The 20,144-nt window shown below is 38.6% G+C and overlaps 1 protein-coding gene across 1 annotated transcript; it reads right to left on the reverse strand.

Annotated features, from left to right (window-relative positions):
- Positions 1-677: 677 nt before the first annotated feature.
- cbln1 (cerebellin 1 precursor) lies at positions 678-5,896 on the reverse strand. The gene is made up of 3 exons (XM_084409054.1): positions 5,270-5,896; positions 4,703-4,822; positions 678-1,842 (listed from the first exon to the last, which is right to left on the reverse strand). Exons 1-3 carry the CDS (start codon positions 5,522-5,524, stop codon positions 1,645-1,647), a joined length of 573 nt encoding a protein of 190 aa, XP_084265180.1. The 5' UTR covers positions 5,525-5,896; the 3' UTR covers positions 678-1,644.
- Positions 5,897-20,144: the final 14,248 nt, after the last annotated feature.

The raw sequence follows: 20,144 nt of genomic DNA on the forward strand, positions 1-20,144 counted from the left end.
GGTGAGCAGCGAAGCAGCAAGTTTTCTTGAGAAGGCCCTCAAACGCAGCATTATATTATGAAGAGATAGTGGTATAATGTACTGAGGTGAGCATCGCCTGTCAGAACTTTGAGCTCCTGTTGCTATGCTTGAAGGGTAGAGTGAGGGTTCATCTTTGGTTCCATTTTCGTGTTTGTTATTCCGCATTTCAACCTTTCTGTCCAATTATGAGTATTTTTAGTTTGGTTACAGCTCTTGTGCATGTTACAACTAAAATAAATATGGGATGATGAAGACTGTCATCAAATTAAACCAAGAATCACATGGACTAAAAATCCCTTTCATGGTATGAAATACCTTAAGGACAATGAAAAAGTTAAGTAAAAACAAAAGAAAAAGAGTATAGGAAAGATGTACGCAACATGATTTTTGTGTAAACAGTGGGGTTTGCTTATTATGCAAGCGCTAATTTCCCCCCAGGAGCTCATTAGAGCCTTGAGTGCAGCAGAGAGAGGCCCCAATCACCCGGTAGAGAGAGAAAGAGACCGAGATAGGGAGAGAGAGACCAGCCAAGCATGTCTACATCATGAGAGAGCACAGTGAGACACACTGAGAGTGTGTCATTGTTTCTCTGTGGCACACACACACACACACACACACACACACACACACACACACACACACAGAGCTTTGTCAGATTTAATTTCAGTGAAATGATTAGTGTTTGTTGCTCTCTAAAACCTGTAGGCGACAATCTCAAATTTTCAATGCACAGAATCAGATTAAGAAAAATAAAAAGTACCATTTAATTTTTATTGAATCAAAGAAAAGAAAAAACAATGGTTAATTAATTAAAAGGGAGGATTTTGTCTGCTAAATATTCACATATATCTTACAATCAATGATAATAAAACTTTGTACTTTATAGTATTTCTGATATAGTTTCATCTTAGCCACATTTTTTGACCGAAACAAAAACAAGAAGCATTGGTAGTTGGACAGCAGCCTGAAAATCCACACACAATCACTAAGTATTAACACTGAAATACAGAAATACAGAGAGTTGACCAGATTCATTTAGGCATTGAGTATATCATAATCATATAGAAACTTTTTTATGTATTTATATATGTATATATCCAGTATGCAGTCTTCTTGTGGGGATTCAGAGATCCTTCAGTCATGACAGAGCAAAGACGCCCTCTCAAAGACAAGAAAGAGTGAGCTGGAGGAAGCCAAAGAAAGAAGGGGCGACTGCACTGAGAGGAATGACAATGGCATTTTGAAACTCACAGTATGTATACGTATGGAGAGAATATACAAAGATGTGAAGGACAATCCTTAAAGCAGCTGAATACTTTTGAGGGTGGATTGTGATGGGATGAGTAAGAGGTTGGCGGGAAGGGCTACGATCCTCTGTATGCTTTCTTTCCGTATTATTTCAATTATCATAAGGATAATAAAAAAAAGAAGTTTTGGCTGTCCAGAGCTGTAGTCAAGCAGCAGAGCAAAGTGAGTGCGACTGAGAGCCTGCCACATAAAATTTTCACTTCCTATATGTTTTCTTTACATTCTCGCTATCATTCTATCTCTCATCCGCCCCTTTCTATCTCCCACAAGCCGGCGAGCTAAAGAGCAATAGTCCTGCCATGGCGTGCCCCTCCTCTACAGGGGGAAGACCAGGAATCCGGAGAAGGTGGAGTACTTCCAGCCGCCCATCAGGTTGCCTCGCTCCAGCTTGAGGTATGCGCGGTCGCCTTTCTCCATTTGAATCAGGACGCCGTTACTGGCCGCTTCACGTGTGACGTCCTGATCCCCGGCGAAGGCGGAGATCACCGGCCAGCCGTTGTGCATCAGGCTCACCTGTAACATGGAAGCATTTTGATTAGCGAGTAGCTTCCTATCGCTGCACAAGGACATTCACACATACTCTTTCTTTTCTCTCTAATTTACTTAAAGAATAAAAAGAAGCTAAGCAGGTATTGCTCGGCTGAATAAAAATTGTATACAAAACCCCAATGGGATAACTGGAAACTATAACGTTATTAGTATCAATCAGAGCCGTTTGAATCTTCTCACCAACAATAATACATGTAATCTATACACTCTTGTTCCCTTTCTTTTGCAGGCAGACAAGCCCCTTGATAATACAGTTGGCAGCTCACTATGAAATCATAAAAGTTGATCAAAGCATTTATGGGCCTTTGCCAGAAGAAATGAAAATGGCACATTGCTTTATTTGTGTCTATTTTTCTATGCCAACCATTCTCAGACCGAGCCAGAAGAAGAGCGAAAATGACATTTGATACTGCAATGAGGAATGAGTTTGGTTATTGGAAAGGCACCTTTGAATGTTGTGCGTGACCATCAGATACACAAAATCAGAGGCTATCACTATCGATATGCAAAAACACAATGAGAACGCACTCTCGCACAGAGATAAAAACCACAAAATGCTCACCACTAACATGCATTTGTTCACAGGATGACAAGTGAGAACATCATCATGCACCCTATATCATTTTTGGGTGACTTTCACCTTCCAAAAGACAAACCTCCAGCTTTGAGGCCCTGTAATTCTAATTCCATCCTCAATCATGTAAAACATACAAATGGACCATTGTATGAAAGAACCCAAAAATGAGAAGTGAGATAATGTGAACGGATCTCTCAACACACAATTTAATGCTGCATTTAGCGGAACCGACAGCTTCCTGTCCAAATGACGCTGTGGAGTGATGGAGGACAACCCCCTCTTTTTTTGTCCCCTGTCTCAGTCATGCATAATGTTTGGACACGAGCGATGACAAAATGTCCCCCCCCCCCTCCTCCTTGCCATATCTATTCACAGGGTCATTATTTTAGATCAGAGTGTAATTTTCTTAATTAACGTCTGTCACATCTGCGGGTTTAAAGAGAATTGTGCTTCACAAAATATGGGCAGTATATATTATCTGCAATCAATATTCAAATGCATGGCTGTCTGCTGCTTTGTCTTTTGAGAAGTGTTGCGTCAAGCTTTGCATGAAAAGAACTTTCTCTGGCAATTGTGCTGGACGACTCAGTCTGTATGTTAGTATTCCAATGTTAACAAAATATAATAAGTTAACTAAATCATGTTAGTGAGTTTTATGATCAAATGAACTTGCAATGAAAATGACAGACTAGAATTTTAAATACAGAATGTGACTTAGTTTTTGACACCTAAACCAGACCAGAATTTATAAAAGGGGGGAAAAGCTTTTCCCCATCAGATGCCTAGTGTTGTCAGATGGACTTGTCCTTTGAGTATTGAAGTACAGTACTCTGTGATACGATATAAAATTGACTATGGGAATATGAGCTATGATATAAGCTGAAAGAAACTGCAATACAATTTTTATAAGAGTAACATTTACACCCAATGCATGCAGTTCTCCTTCCAAAGAATTCTTCGAGATCCACACAGACACTTTGTGTTGCTGTATTATTTATGGATCCTTTCAGATCATTGTGTGTGTCTGTGTTTATCATATGTTCTGCGTGGTAATAGAAAAGCTTGCTTCTCCCTCTCAGATCAACAGAGTGGAATTCATATTTTCTTTGAAGTGTGAAGTGTAAAAGAACAAAGAAAATATTTAATCAGCTAAAGAAAGCATTTCACACATAATATGTTGTGTTACTCTAGCCAAACATATTTAAAAAGTTGCACTCAAACTGACTAAAATGTTGGTCTAGGCCTATAGAAAAACCAGGATTAAATCAATTATAGAGATTAATAAGTTAATGTGTTTAGAAATGTACAAATATGCTTTCTGTTTGCTCTAGACACATTAACTAGGAATTAACTAAGCATTATTAGGACAATATCTATTTTAAAGCAATCTGTTGAAAACACTGTTCTGTCCTCAAATGTCTGGCCTTTTTACAGTAAATGCACAGCAGAACCTATAGCCCATAAACTCTTCCAATCTACTCGCGTGATTTTGAGCAAAATCCCTGCATATCATAAAAAAGTATAAATAAATATATAAAGTAGGCTACAAATATAATTCTTGTAATTTGTGTGAGCACCATAAAAAAAAAATAGACACATTGAAATAGGCCCTCCAATGCAAGACTATTATGCACATGTTTTCTCTTGTATTATTTGTCCTAATTAAATAGTTGGATTAGAGAGCTTTGGTTTCAATATTTGTTTGTGTGTCATATACACATCTTCAACTTACTGTCTTCATTTAGTCAATGTTTCAGTGCATTTCAGAGATAAATAGGGAAATGTGTGATTTGGCTTGCTTCTAATTTTGTCGCCGATCAGAGCGGAATAACGGGATATAGTTGTGAATCCTCTGAGAGACACGACAGTGTAATGATTATGCGCTGTAATTAGCCAAAAACAGCATATATATATATATATATATATATATATATATATATATATATATATATATATATATATATATATATATAAATAAATATATATATTTTTTGGCTATGCTGTGCAGACAGGAGGCGACTCTGTCACGCGCATTCTCTGTCCATGGTCCTGAACACGCGCCAGTCTTGTCTACGCGCCAAATTTTAGGATTGTTGTTAATCTCATGCTAATTGAGGGAATAAAGAAAGGCGTTTCTCTCTAGATAACTGAAAATTTCACATTTTCTTTCACACACTCTTTACTGTCCCAAGCGCACCACAGAACACTTAAGAGAATGGTGAGAATAAAGGTATGATGAGCACTTACCTGGATCGTTTGACGATTATACACTTTTACTACGTGGAAATTAAAACTGTATATCCCTTTGCGCGGGGCAAAGAAATTGCTCCTTTCCTCATCGAAACTTTTACCAACGTTCACAAGTACCTGAAGGATGATGCAGAAATCAGAATATAAGTCAAACACGCATTAACAGGTAATATCGATTAAAATCGCCCTTTTTAGTCTAGGTTTGGGCTCTTTAGGTTTTACGATGGACACTGGCTGGTATAAAGCAGCAAAGCGTTTAAATCAGTTCGTCATTCATTATATATACAAGAGCTGATGGGGGATAGTTTTATGACACACAAAAAAGAAGTTCACGGCTATTAGATATAATTGAAAAGACATTAGCCTGTAATTGACCTTTAATGAAGTCGAGGGAAATGTGACATCTCCCCAGATTACACATAGCTTATCAGTTAAAGGTTTCATTGCTGTGATATTTCTTTGATTTTGTGACCTAGTTTGTATTTGTAACCGTGACACAAAAATCCTCGCGCAATTCACAAAAAGTAACATAAAAACAAAATAATTTCCATAGTGAAAATTTACCTGATCGAAATAGATCACCATTGTTCGATTGCTCATCTCCGACGGCTCGTGGTTCGTGTTCCTCACCACGGAAAAAGCCACTTTGGCGCTTCCAGAACGCACCGATATCCCAAGAGCCGTCCCAGTGGGGTCCGAGGTGGGATTTGAGTCGCACACGACCAAGCATTTCCCCTCCAGTACGATGGGTTCTGTCTCGTTCTGTGCGTATGCATGGCACACTAACCACACTGCGCCTAGCACCAACGTCAACATCATGCCAACTTCACTCCGCACCTAACAGCAGTCTTCTCGCAAAGACACAGCCCGCTCAAATTCCAAACCAAAATCACCCCAAAACCTGTCCTCACTGTAAAACGAAGTCCTTCCAAACAGTTTAAGTCAGGACTACAACAGTTTCCCCCCTCGTTCCCCTCTCAGTCCGTAGTGGAAGAACCGACTGAAAGCGGATCAAGGCCCTTACCGAGCTCGCGCGCAGTAGAATACATAGCGCGTGGGGTCCGTCTGCTCGCGCGCTCAATTATTGATATGTGAGATATTAGAAGTGAAACACAAAGGCTCGTGAGCGCAATCCTCCCGCCCTCCTCACTCTCCCCTCCGGGGCCCCAATCAGCGCAGGAGACGGTCTTTACTTTTCCAATCGCTTTCCAAGCAAGTGCATGGACCGCCTCCTCTCGTGACAGCGCCGATGGGGTCCCACCCCTCAAAAGAAGTATCTTACAGGTGGACCCTACTCAGCAGACAGAAGGGGATGACACCCCGATCCTCGGAAAATGGGGGCGCGTTATTTTATCATCGTTTTACCGGACACAAGGACGCAATTTGTTCTTCCGTGCCATGTTAAATGGTTCCTCAAGATGAATGGATTGTGAGCGCGCGGAAACACAGCGGAGGTTGTCTTCAGGAACGCCGGGTGGAAAGTGATGCTTTTGCTCACTAACGGACACCTATTGCTGAGAAAAGGACACTTTACGAGGGCAGTGATGCTTAGCTACACATTCTACAGATGGACAAGCCAACTTTAAGCGAAGACTTGAAAAGTCATTTTAATAGAAAAAGAATGTAAAAATGCTACAGTAAATATGCTACGTGTTAATTGGGTACCTGTCAGTTATAGCAGGAAAAAGATATTAGATTTATTGGACAATAAATGTAATTCCACTGTGAAAGAATTAGAATTTACTTGCATCAACATTTTATTTACATTCTACAAGAAATTACATGCGCTATTTTTGCTTTTGCTTTTGTTTATAAGAAAAAAATAATAATTTAGTTACTTTTTTACCATTTAGTAAAAAGACGTTGCTGGAAGAAAATAGTTTTTTTTAAAAGAGGGGGAAAAAGACTCCTATTGGGAGTCCCGTTGTATTTTATTAAAAGCTACTTTATTTATTTTTTTATAATTAGTTACATACGTGTAACAGTTTTTTCAGTATCTATCCTGTTTGTAAGCCTGGTGGTGTTTTGTAATATTGTATAAAGGCCTGTATGTATGGTTCATGCAAAGGCCAGTTTTCATTAACGTTAGTCTTGGCCTTCTGTTTATCCTGTGTAATTATGCCAGTTATCAGTAGCCTATATGCTATGAATAAGATTTATAGTCCAAGTACAATATGTCAATATGTTAACAGTTAATGATATAGTTTGCAGTTATGAAATTTAAAATATACAGACCATGAGCTCCCATAACTCTAGAAAAGTTGATTTTACAACGAGGTTCTGGCAACCACGGATCTTTGTCGTAATTTGAACGGAATTTTTGACAAAAGTAAAACACTAAACGAACTGTCAATCGATGTCAAAATCAATAGCCGACATTACCGTTCCAGCTGACTATAATATGCTACTGACATGATCCGTAATATAACTGCACATTTTCTTTAGAAAACCTATGATGCATCGTGAATACACGGGAAAGTCTGCTTAGGATATTGACGCCACGAAACTTAGGGAGCATATGCTGTTGCTCAAAACATAAAGCTCAGAGTTTGAACATTGATGGGATGTGGCGTCTGAGGCCCGCGCGACTCTCTTTCTTCTGACAGCACTCGTTCTGCGCCAGCGCAGTTCCTACATGACATTTAATAAATTAGATCACTGAGCAGGTTTTAGCAGGAAAAGAAACATGGCGAGCTAAACAACAACAGAGGACGAGCTTGACATTTGAAAGAAACAACGACAACAAAGCATGTAGGAGAATACGTGAGCTGAGCAGAAGAGTTCATCATAATGGATGCCATCCTATGAATTTTTTTTTTTTTTTTTTTTGGATTAGCAACATCAGACCTGAAGCTGGTAAAGTGATGAGTAACAAAAACATTATAATTAAGTGGCAGATATTTTGTGCGCACGCCAATGGACACCAGCTGTTGTGGTGAAAGCAAAGAGAATAAACAGTATCTCACCACCTGTATTTCACCACTAAATCTCAACAGGAGCAGACATGCTGGTCTGGAGTCAGCAAGTCACCTATTCACTTTATCAAAAGAAATGTTCAAAAGAAGAGATGATGAGCTGTAGGCACAGCTTCAGTAAGTTCAGCCACCCACAAGACTGCAGTGGTAGGCTACACTGTAAAAAAGAAAGAAAAGAAAAGAACCACTTAAATTGAACAGTTTATTTAAAAGTAGTGTTAAAACATGCAATTATACATTCATTGCACACTTCTGACCACTTTGAATTTAATTGCTGATTCAACCAACTCTAGTTGAAATTACAGTATTTGATGAAAAGGAAGAAAACATGTACACACACACACACACACACACAGTCAAAAGTTTTGGGGTAACACATACTCAAGTCTTCGGCGTCACATGATCCCTCATAAATCATTCTAATATGCTGATTTTATACTCAGTGAGCATAAGAGACTTCTTTCACAAACATTAAAAATAGTAATGTTTCCAAACTTTTGACTGGTGTGTGTGTATAGATATATAGATATATATTCTGAGATTCTGCTTTATATTTTACTTTATTTCTTTTTTAGTTTCTACTTTGGTTGTTCCACGAATTAAGGGTTTGGTTACAAGTACAAATAAAACACATTCTCCTAAGAATCAAATGTCTTTAGGTGACACTATAATTCAAACAAATAAAAACATTTTGGAAATTATATGTAACTTAGATAATGATAGACCTCATATAACCCACAGTTGGATGGATAGATAGATAGATAGATAGATAGATAGATAGATAGATAGATAGATAGATAGATAGATAGATAGATAGATAGATAGATATGACAGTCGCCTGATGCTGTAGATGAACAATGAAAGCCAGGTTAGTGGAGCGTCAGGACAGATGTTGTCTTGTGACAGCTTCCCTGTGAGGAATGTCCTGTCACACTCCACATCCCACAGGTCTTGTTGCATCATTCTGTTGCCTAAGGTGCTTCCATCTCCCGGCATCATGAAGCGCAAATGGTGTAAATAAAGAAATAAAGAGAGAAAGAGAGAGAGAGAGAGAAAGAGAGGTGTGTCAGTGACATGCTATGCGTGACGGTGTGTGTGCTGGTGCCAGCTGGCTCTCAATGCCTGGCTGCTAGTGCAGGAAAACACCTCTAGTACATGATAACAAAACGCATGTCTGTCCAAAAGATGGAGAGGAAAAAAAAAGAAAGTCAAGGTAAGTATAGATCCCTCCCAGCAGAGTAAGACTACCCGGAAAACACAGTCATTAAAGTACAATTAGCATGCAAACACTTCAGTTCTCAAAAGCAGAAGTTAACAACCAAAGTAATTAGCACACTAAAATATTTATCACCTTGCAAATGACATGTTTTCCCTGGGAGCCTCCATAACTCCAAGCATTCCTTAGTTATTGTTTGTTTATGGAGAACTAAAAAAAGCAAGATTCTCATAGAGGCGCTTCAGCTTTGCAGTTTGGAAAACTAAATACAGATTCAATTGACTGCAAATAATCCTCCAAGCTAAACTGTTTTCGATTCCAAACAAGATTGGGAGGCATAACTGATATTGCTGCAAGCTTGTTTCCTTTCCCAAAATGAAAGATTGATACTAATCATATTAAAACTTGAGGTTGATGCACTGTATATTTAATGAACCTTGTTCCCTTTTCATTTTACGCATTTTGAGGTGAAAGTGATGATAAACTTGATTAGGAGAGGACTGAAACCAATTTTTTGCTGGTGGTAATCCAATCAAGAATGTAAAGCGTTGTAAATGCAATTTGACAAATCACATTAGTCTGTTATTGGCGGCCTGTTGGTGGCTCGTCAGAAATATAGTTTCTGTCCTGTAGGCGATTCAATAATATGATTTTAAAAGAGTTTGGCTTGAGTCCACTCCAGCAGGGACACGCAAGGACAAGGTGAACATCGGTGTCACCGCTTTAAACTGTTTATTCTGTGTCAGCAGAGGAAAGGTGCGTATTGAGTAGGGTTGTTTACCATTCAGAATGTATTTTAAAATTCCAATTTGATTTTGAACTGACGTAGCAAACACGATGCAGACCTGCAATTCGATTTAAAAAGAAAAGCGAATGAATGTTTTGAATGTTTATAGGACAGAAAGAAGATAGATGCAGTATATTCTTCAGTATATTTGCACAACCCTTGTACACAGATGATACAATCCTAATCAAGACAACATCAAGATAAACTGAACACTTAACATAATGAACGCATTGCTCTCATTGCCAGTGACAATAAGGTTAAATTATTCAAATTGTACTTTTTTTTTTGGGTCAAAAAAAATCAGAGTTTGCAAACATAAAACTCATGAAAGTACGAGAGGCTTTTATCTGAAACGTATTCTCCGATTAGACGTTCTTATCTAAACATAAAATATCCCTCTGATTTCCATGTTCCCTTCTGCTTTGCGCTGGAGTTATGGTGCACTCAGCTGGCTGAGAAAATAACCATTAAGCACTTGCAGTGCAATAGAATAAATATTGCATGCAGTGATATAGGACTCACTTGACTCTTAAAGAGACAGTCAGGAGACTCCTTGAAGGCAAAACTGCAGAAATCACTGAATCACTTTGATCGCCAACAAATGTTTAACTATGAACTAATTAAATGAATGGGAAAAGTTGTGCCCTCTCTTGAGGTTTCATACTTTGTTACACATAAGGCTACGGAGTCTACACAAGGTATAATTTCAAGCGAATAGCATCATGAACTTATGACTCATATGACATTGCATTTAAAAATAGAAGGCTGTGCATGTGCCCTGCTGCTGCATGTAATATTAGTCAAAGTGGTTCTCCTTCAGAATAGGATGGGATGAAGGGAGGAGAGATTGAGAAGAGGAGGGAGGTCATTAAAATAATCATTTAAAGCAGGCGCGTGCGAGTCCTCGGTGTGCGATTCACTTTTATGGTTCAAGATGTCTCCCACCTGGCACACAAACAATAAACCTCCATAACAATAAAGACGATGCTTTACACGCAGACGCATCCGCACCCACACAAGCACCTGAATCACCCTGCCGAGCCCGGCGAATCTGCTGCTCTGGCCTTTTCTTGCCGCCGAGGCCTCCAGACCCCCCTCCGCCTGTAACGTGTGTAATCATGGCTTTCATTTGGTTACAGGAGCGGAAGGGCCGCCCAGAGATGGCTAGATTAAATCTTCCATGTGTCAGAGGAGAAGAGAAAACAGCATTGCACTGCCTAGGGAGGGCTGGTGAAAAATAACCTGTCATCACTTTCGCTGGTTTTGGCTGCTCTCTCGGTCCTCTATCGGTTCGGTGGTTCACTCACTCCGTCTCTTTCTGGGTCTAATTCGCGAGGCGGGGTTTTCAAGGGACAAGGTGAGAGACGCAGGCGGTCTGTAATAAAGAGAGACAGCCTGATAGGAGGCAGATGGAGGATAGGGGAGAAGGAAACGAAAGCAGGAGGGAGAGAAAGAGAGAGGATGCTCCTGAGAGGCAGAGTTCGGTAATGGGGGAGAAAAGAAGAAGAGACACTTTGTGCAAAGAGCAAGTCATGTAATATGAGGAGTATTTACTTCTGTTATGGTGCTACTAGAGACTCAGCTGTATAGATGCTCATTGCCATATCTGAGACCTCAAGATGCCATTGAAAGACCAAAAAAGCCATATATTTAAAAATACATTCTAACAAGAAAAAGAGATCCTTTCATGCAGAGACATTCAATTTTACTCGCATAAATGGATCACAAGCCATTTGTTTTTTCCAAAAAGCTAAAATAAATAAATAAAATTAAAATAATAAGTACTATTATAATTATATCCTATAATTATATCCATCCATCTCTCTCTCTCTCGCGCGCGCGCCTTCTGGAATGAGGGCCTATTTTATTCCTAGTCCATTCGTGTAAATCACTTTAATTTACTTTAGTCAATTAACTTTATTTTCAATCTGAACAAGTATGCCTGTTATGCATAAAATCAAATCTAAATCTATATTTTAAATAACCAGCAGCTCCTTAGGTTATATTACACAGCTCTCTACTGTCACTGTAGATTTTGATCTTTTTCATGGTTTTGAGATGTTGAATATGAGCTAGCAGAATACGCCAAATACAGACATCTAGTGCAGTGTCTGAAGAGGCACTGAACCCATAAGTAGACAGGCCTGGAATAGAATAAAAAAACATAAGCAGAAAATATTTAAGATACAGAAGAGGAATTTACTATAGGGGAGCATGTTTTACTCTCACATTTGATCTATTTTACATCATTTTCTTTCACAGAAGCTCACGCAACTAAACGGAACTGTCACCTTGTTTGCATACTAGAAAATGAATCAGAAGCATGTGCAAAAAGATGTGTAAAGAGAGAGATAAGGTGAGAAAGAGAACTTATAATTAGATGAGGTGTGATAACTAGGAGAGCTTGAGAGCACATGGTCATGCTTTTTGAGGTGGTTTAATTATTAATACCATAAAGTATAAGGTTTGTAAACCCAAATCGATAAGTATTACATTTCTGCACAAACCTTGTCCCTCACCCAAGGCCGCCGATTCCTTTCATGAGGCCCCATATTATAACAATCTAAAATATTCTTACATCATGGCAACAAATTTTGCACGTAAATGGGAAAGCACCACTCTCATTTTCTACAAAAATAAAATAATTTTTATAAAAAACTGAATAAAATCTAGTTTTAGTTTTAAGTACATTAATTTTAAGTGTATTTCTTAATAAGTGTTCATTGCAAACCCAGTGAAACAAAAATAATTTAATGACATGTGTAAGTGGGGGAAAAGCGCTGCCATTCTGGACTGCAGGACAATAGAATGCAGGAGTAAAAATGTAACACGCTTCAGCAAAAAAAAGAAACACAAATGTGATGTTTATTCTAAGCAGGGGTGTCCAATCATGGTCCTGGCAGGCCAATGTCCTGCAGAGTTTAGCTGCAACCCCAATTAAACACACCTGAACCAGCTAATCAAGGTCTTACTAGGCATACTAGAAACTTCCAGGCAAGTGTGTTGAGGCAAGTTGGAGCTAAACTCTGCAGGACAGTTGCCCTCAGGGACTGACTTTGGACACAAGTCATTTTTGCTTACTGGTATGGTCGAATTGGATCAAAGGTCAGTAGCAAAGACATTGGTTAATAAAGTCTGATTAAATACATAAAGTATATTTGTGTAATTTAACATTTAATTATTATAGGTTTTCGTAATATTCTGAGTTTGCAAGTCATTGTTTTTATCCATTTTGAGGAATACTGAATCTGTTATTGCAAGTGAGACGAGTAAATGCATGCTGACATTTAGTCTAGAACTACAGTAACACACAACGCCAGTCTGCACCTTACTTCCGATTTCTCTCAACATCGGGACAGGAGAGGTGACAGTCAATAAATGGGAAGACAAAGTAACTTGGTTACTTATTTGAAAAAGGAACTATTTTGTCATTTCAAAATATGTAATATTTAATTGTAAATTTAAAAGTAATGCATTACTTTACTAGTTACATGATAAAAGTAATCTGATTATGTAACTCACTGGTTGTCATGATGTACTGTAACAGCCTGAAGCTAAAAACAAGCATGATAAAACATCATGGCGAATGTAGTACATCCAGATTACATTCAGAAAATACTTTTTAGCGGTCATAAAGTAATTACTTATTCAAAATAAGTACCCACTCAAGGACGCAGCCTTATAGGCCTCCTTTTGGAGGACTGAAGGTTGCATAATGTTTTCAGTGCACAGGTGGCGTGTGATGACGAGGAGAAATATGTTTGTGTGAGTACTTCTGTGTGTATACAGTACATGAGCATGTACATCTCACGTTTGAGACACGCCAGACTGTTTGTTTAATTACTGTTTAATTACACTCAACAGCCCCTGTTGCATGCAGATACAGTCAGCACTCAGCACATGAGGTGTGTATCCTCAGTAAACAGAGTATAGAAGTGGTGTGTTGACAGAAAAGATCGATACTCGGGCAACTGCTGATGGGAAACGGAACAATCTTCACTTCTGATCCCTCGGTAATAACACCGCCAGTGTCACAGACACACACACGCTTGTCACTCAGCCTGATGAGCATCTTACAATCTCTCTCCCAATACCTGTGTGTATACTCCGCACATTAACGCTGCAAACAGACACATGCACATTAAGAAATATTTGTGAGATGTTGTTAAAAAATATAGTTGAACATGCACAGATATTAATTTACATGTGCATTATTAGAGAATTGAAAGAATAATCGTGTAGAAACAGGCTAAAACTCAAATGTAGTCACGCGTGTAAACACATGCTCATCAGATCCAGTCTGATGAATCATTGGGATGGGGGCAATGGCTGCTTTGGGGTTGAGTCAGCATGAGGGTCTAACATCTCAAGCTTTATATTCATTCCTGGTGGCAACAATTGTGGACAAGTACTATGTACACTTGACTGAATTTATGAGGGACAGGATTCTAGTGGGAGAGCTAGATTGGATGGGTACTTATGGTTGTCAATCATAATAAAAATCTTAAAAGTATCAATCAAATGTCTTTCAAAGATTGTCACCAAGCTCTCTTTTTCTCCATTCTAGTACGTAACGGCCACTTTTCGAGATTCCCTGTGTGGGAAAAAAACGAACCCTGCCTTACATTTTCTTCATATAGAATATTAGGTTTCACTCTGAAATATATAAAATTACAGAAGTAAAATATGTTGCAAACACTGTTTCACTTTGCACTAACATACACAATTCAAATAATTGGGGTCTGAGATTTGTGTTATTTTATGTAGAAAGATTTTTTTATGTTTTTGAAAGAAGTCTCTTACCAACACTGCATTTATTTGATCAAAAATACAGTGAAACAGTAATATTGTGAAATAAATGTTTTCTATTTTAATATATTTTAAATTATAATTTTATATCATTTTAAATATAATCCTGTGATGGCAAAGCTGAATTTTATTGTCTTCAGTCACATGATACTTCAGAAATCATTCTAATATGCTGATTTGCTGCTCAAGAAATATTTCTTATTATTATCAGTTGAAAACAATTGAGCTGCTTAATATTTTTGTGCCAAGGACGATCAAACATAAACATCCCATATACCAAGGACAGCTCAATATTTTCACATATAAAAAAATCATTTATACAGTGAGAAAACCAATAATCATGATATAATGCCTTGAAAAAAATGATTTTGTTTAAACATGATTAACATGTTATTTACCATAGTTTACCATGATTTACCATGATTCCAGCATGATTTACCATAGTTTACCATGATTTACCATAGTTTACCATGATTTACCATGTTCTAGCACAGTTTACCATGATTTACCATGTTCTAGTATGATTTATCATGATTTACCATGTTTTTAGTATGATTTACCACATTGTAGTATGATTTACCATGTTTCTAGTATGATTTAAAAGAGCCAACCCCCATCTCTATACAATGTTTTGATGCAGAGATATAGGTCTTGCTAAACGATTGCTAGGGTACTCTGTTTGGTTGCTATGGAGTTGCTTGGGAGCTGCCAATGATAAAACTCCAAAGGCTGCTTGTCAGTATGAATGATATAAACCAACTCCCATACCTCTGTGACATTCAGAATACAAGATATCCCTCTTTGGATTTTGGTTGCTAAGGTGCTAAACAATGGTTGATAGGGCGGGGCTAGGAAGTGTTGAGGTGATTCATGATTGGCTGTTTGCTGCCCCAAGTCAAATGAGCCCACCCTCATGTTTCTATGACACTTCTATCCAAAGATATCCCTTTGATCTGAATGGAAGTCTATGGAACTTGTTGCTAGGGTGCTCTAAATGGTTGGTAGAGCGTGGCTTGTTAGCTTCACAATGATCCTGAGAGACCGATTGGTCGTGTGAGTAAAATGAGCCTGCCCCCTTGTCTCTATGACACTGTGATCCAGAGTTATGATCAATACAAAATCCCTATGCAATTTACCATAGTAGGAAAAACACATGCGTTTCATGGGCCGACCTTCGCCATAGTAAGTCTATGGGGCAACTTTGGGCACCTATTGCCACCCAGGGGTGCAACTTTTACCCCACTGTGAGGTATGTTCTTACAGAGCCTGTCAGCCTTTTTAAATGTGGTAAACTGCACGTTTCTGCGAAATCCTCTGTCAGAGCTATGGCTCGTCAAAGTTTTTCGCAAAGTGCATGGGATTTTTTTGGCTGCTTTTTCGCCCCGGGGCAAACACCGTACCCCCGATCTCTTATAAAAAACATAGCACACCATTCCTCAATAATCCGCATGTTTCGACACCTCATTCGTGGGGCTGTGACAAAAACTGCGGGAGGAGTAGTGCGTCAAAATGTTGTCCAGAAGAAGCAGCAGAATAATAAGTATGAGCAATAACAATAGTGATGCCTTGCCTTTGGCAAGCACCACTAATAATAGAGTTTGAAAAGCACAAAAAAACCTGGCTTATACTTGTGTACAACATCATTCTTGTCTTCTATTTCAGGAAAGGAACATTATGTGCATATGCATTCTGAAATGAGACTGTAAAGAGATGAATTGCTCAATTTGCATTCTGAGTATGTTAAAAATGTACCTTGTGTGATTTTGAAAATAAAAGCTGTCTGGTTCATACGTCCTAATGAATCTAAATGTATGCAAAAGATATGAGCGGACTTGACCACGTTAACATTGCACTGAGAGAGCTTTTCCTAAAGTGCACCTCTTTACCCACATTTAGAGAGAGAGAGAGAGAGAGAGAGAGAGAGAGAGAGAGAGAGAGAGAGAGAGAGAGAGAGAGAGAGAGAGAGAGAGAGAGAGAGAGAGAGAGAGAGAGAGAGAGAGAGAAATAGAAAGACGGTTTAAAAATGCTGGTATGCAGAGAGATGCACACTTTAAAAAAAAAAGAAGACTCACAAGCCAGCTATGTAGGATCAAAAAAAAAGGAAGAAAAGGAAACCAGTAGATCATGAGTGAAAGGAGAGAACAGGATGGAAAAGACAGAGATTAAGAGGAAGGACAAAGATGTGATGTCATGGTAACGGAAAGGTGTTGTTTAAAAGGCTGAGAGGAATAACAGGCTGACCGTGAACATAAAGAGAAGACTGACTGGAGAGTAAATGGAATCGGTCCTCAGTTTTGAATGTCCTAAAAGGTCAAATAAGATTTTTATGGTTGAGTGCAAGGTATATTTTTCACCTAACGTAAACTGCACCTTGCTTCTCACACACACGATTGCTGTATGGCTTCTGGAAATCTATGAACTGTACGGTTTGTCCATTTGGAGCATGGCAGTATAAATCACCACTTTCATTGTATGGAAAAGAGAACCACAGACATTTTGCAAAACATTTCCATTTGTGTTCCATCAAAGGAAGAAAGTTATTCTGGTGTGGAAAGACAAGAAACAGAGTAAACACTGAATATAGGCAATATCTTGATTGACCTTTGACCTTTGAGCATGAGGTGTGTGACATACACTACCATTCAAAAGTGTAGGGTCAATACATTTTTTTTTTTTTTAAAGAAATGTATACTTTTATTCAGCAAGAATGCATTAAGTTGGTCAACAGTTATTTCACAATATTAAGTTTCACTGCATTTTGCATTTATAGTTATAAGCACGTGACAGAGGAAAGTTCCAACAAATAACATAACACATCCTATATGTCCGATATAGCATGTCCAGTACCTGCTAAAAAAAGCACACACATTTGATTTCCACAGGATGGTTACTCAGGAAGTGTAACCAGCATAATAGGAGCGTACAATCGATTAACTAGATGGGAGAAAGAAAGACACCAACACTAAAATAATCCCCTAAAATCCATCCGTGTCTTGCTTTCAGTTTTCTGTTTGTCTACTGGTTTCTCTTGCACCTAAATTGTAATTCAGACACTTCCTTCTCAATTATCTCTTGTTCACAGTTTTTTAATACACCACCACATCTCTTCTCTCTCTCTCTCTCTCTCTCTCTCTGGTGGGAGAACAGAAACAGAATGGCCTCCTGCTAGTCGAACGAGGAGCAACTCAGTACAGCTGGAGAAAGGTCACTAATGACAGGCCTTCAGCACGGCTGTCAGAGTAGCCCACAGATATCTCTCACACACACACACACACACAACTGCCTCCACTTGCATTGAGCCATGCAGAGAAAGGCATAATAAGCTCAAATCATAGATAGTGAAATGGATAAGCAGATGAACAGACATAAAGGACAAATGAACAAAAGAAAAAAGGGCAAAAACAAAGATAAATGAATGGGTGGATGGATCAATGACATAGACAGAGATCTGTATGCTAGTGAGGAAAGGAAGACCATATTAACCATTTTGTTTAATTGTTGCCATCTAGTGGACAAAATAGAAATTAACTGAATAATCAGCTTAAAGATCGCATCTATTCTTCCCAACCACATTTTTCTCCTATATAGAGTGGTGCAGGTATGATGTCACTCTGTAGGCCAACCGGTAGTTAGCATCACCCTGGTTTCCTCGACAAAAACCCAATTGGATTTTCCCATAGGCTTTTGGATTATTGCAAAAAACAAGCTCTGTGATCAACAAAATTTATTGATATTTACACGTTTTGTCCATCACGATAATTTTCACAGATGAATATGTTTTATGAAGTTTGAAGCCTAAATGCAGTTGCCAGAAGTAAAAAGCTAAAGATAGGCTATAAACGAACTACACTACGGTCGCGTGACTTCAACTTTCGACAACTCTTTCAGTTTTTATCTAACAAACATTTCCCCAGATAGTTTGAGTTAGAATAGTTTATAAGAGCAAAATTCGAAGCATAATGAGGTTGTAAAAGCCAACTGAGTTTACCTGTTCAGCGTGATGATGTTTAATCTCCACTTGTTAGCAACTGCCTATTTCCAAGACACATAACAGATTAGAAAAATCACGAGTGGGGTAATACTGATGTATTTTATGTCATAGAATAAAATGTGAAAGTGTCTTGAGCTTGTGTTCACCACAGACCTTATTTTTGGCATCTAACAAAAATCCCATTCAAAAAACCCATTGACTTAGGGACGATGGAACCGGAAGTGCTAACATGCTAACTCGTTTAGGCCTACAAAGTGAAGTCATGCCTGCACCACTCTATTGACATATATCCTATTGAAACAGGAAGTTTGGGTCAGACATATCACCATATCATTGAGCTCTTTTTTAAGTAGCGAATGTGTCACCGCCATAAAACATGAGTTGCTACATGCAACGAGATATAGGATAAAAAGGTTTGCAGCAATATTAAAGCAAATAGAATAAACTACTAGCCACAAAATCTTGAGTTCATAGGGTCTGTAATGGGGCACTACGAGTCTCCTTCTATGGCACTCGCCTATCATCACATGATGTGAATATAGCCTACCACACACACACACACACTCAATCACATTCACTTACTGTCACTAGGTCCATGTAGCCTCAAGGCTCGTGTGGCTAGTGAAGCAGCGGCTCAGCACTACATCATACAGTCCTCTGTCAGTGATATCACATCTCATCTACCCTCCAGCCACCTGCTCTGCATCACCAGACCAGCAGGACCACATCCAGCCAGCTATCAACTGTCCCAGCAGGTCTCTGAGAGAATCTGATGGGATCAGACACTCAAAGGCCAGTGGTCATATTCTGAGATGGTCGAGTAGTTGTTGGACAATGATTTTTTGCAGTGGTGTTTCAGCATATTAACCGTTCACTGGTTAAATCTTTCTCAGAAACGTTGTCTTTAAATGAAGTACCGTTAGTCTGTCTTTCATGGTAAAACTTTTTAATAAAAATAAAGTCACTATTTTTGAACGCATGCAAAAGTCTTGCATAAATGTCCTCATAATATGAAAACCATACCAGCCTAAAAAACCTGACTTTCATTATAGCAACAAAAACACCACAGGGTAAATGTTTTTTTTTTGTTTTTTTTTTATATCTTCTTTTATGTCCCACAGACGACAGGTTTGGAATGACATGAGGGTGAGCAAATAAATGTAAATTTTTAAATGAATTATCCCTTTAAAGCTACACTGTGTAATTGTTTATGTTGATTCTTAGCAAAAAAACACTTTGTTCTTTCAAAATGATGTGTGCTCATTAATGTGTAATTACTTCTACCAACTAATCAAGTATTCTCGTAAGCGTAGAATCTGCCATTTAGAATACATACGAGTGAGCCGCTCGAATGGCGGCAGCCATGTTGCGCCTCCATCTTGAAAATACATGTGCCAAAGAGGGACATACCTGAAAATTCAAGCTTCACCTTTCACGTTTTTACACTCAGTGGCACCTTGACGAATGCGAGGGGGAGATTACTCGTGACTGCCGGCAGATTTGAAATAATACGGCCACCGTAGGAGTTAAAACGCCCTCGGAATGGGAGGGGCTAGAAAGCAATATTCAGTTGGTAGTCATAAACAATTTCACCGCTAGATGGGAGAAAATCCTACACAGTGTAGCTTTAAGTCAAATTAGTTGAAAGTATAGTTTTTCAC

The sequence above is a fragment of the Rutilus rutilus genome (assembly GCF_951802725.1).
Source record: "Rutilus rutilus genome assembly, chromosome: 5".
NCBI lineage: Eukaryota > Metazoa > Chordata > Actinopteri > Cypriniformes > Leuciscidae > Rutilus > Rutilus rutilus.

What these genes read in the sequence shown, in the direction of transcription:
- cbln1 (XM_084409054.1), bottom strand. Translation starts at nt 5,524, where the DNA reads ATGATGTTGACGTTGGTGCTAGGCGCAGTGTGGTTAGTGTGCCATGCA. An exon ending in TGGTGATCTATTTCGATCAG is followed by an intron (nt 4,823 to 5,269) that starts GTAAATTTTCAC and finishes ATCATCCTTCAG; the next exon opens with GTACTTGTGAACGTTGGTAA. An exon ending in ATAATCGTCAAACGATCCAG is followed by an intron (nt 1,843 to 4,702) that starts GTAAGTGCTCAT and finishes TCCATGTTACAG; the next exon opens with GTGAGCCTGATGCACAACGG.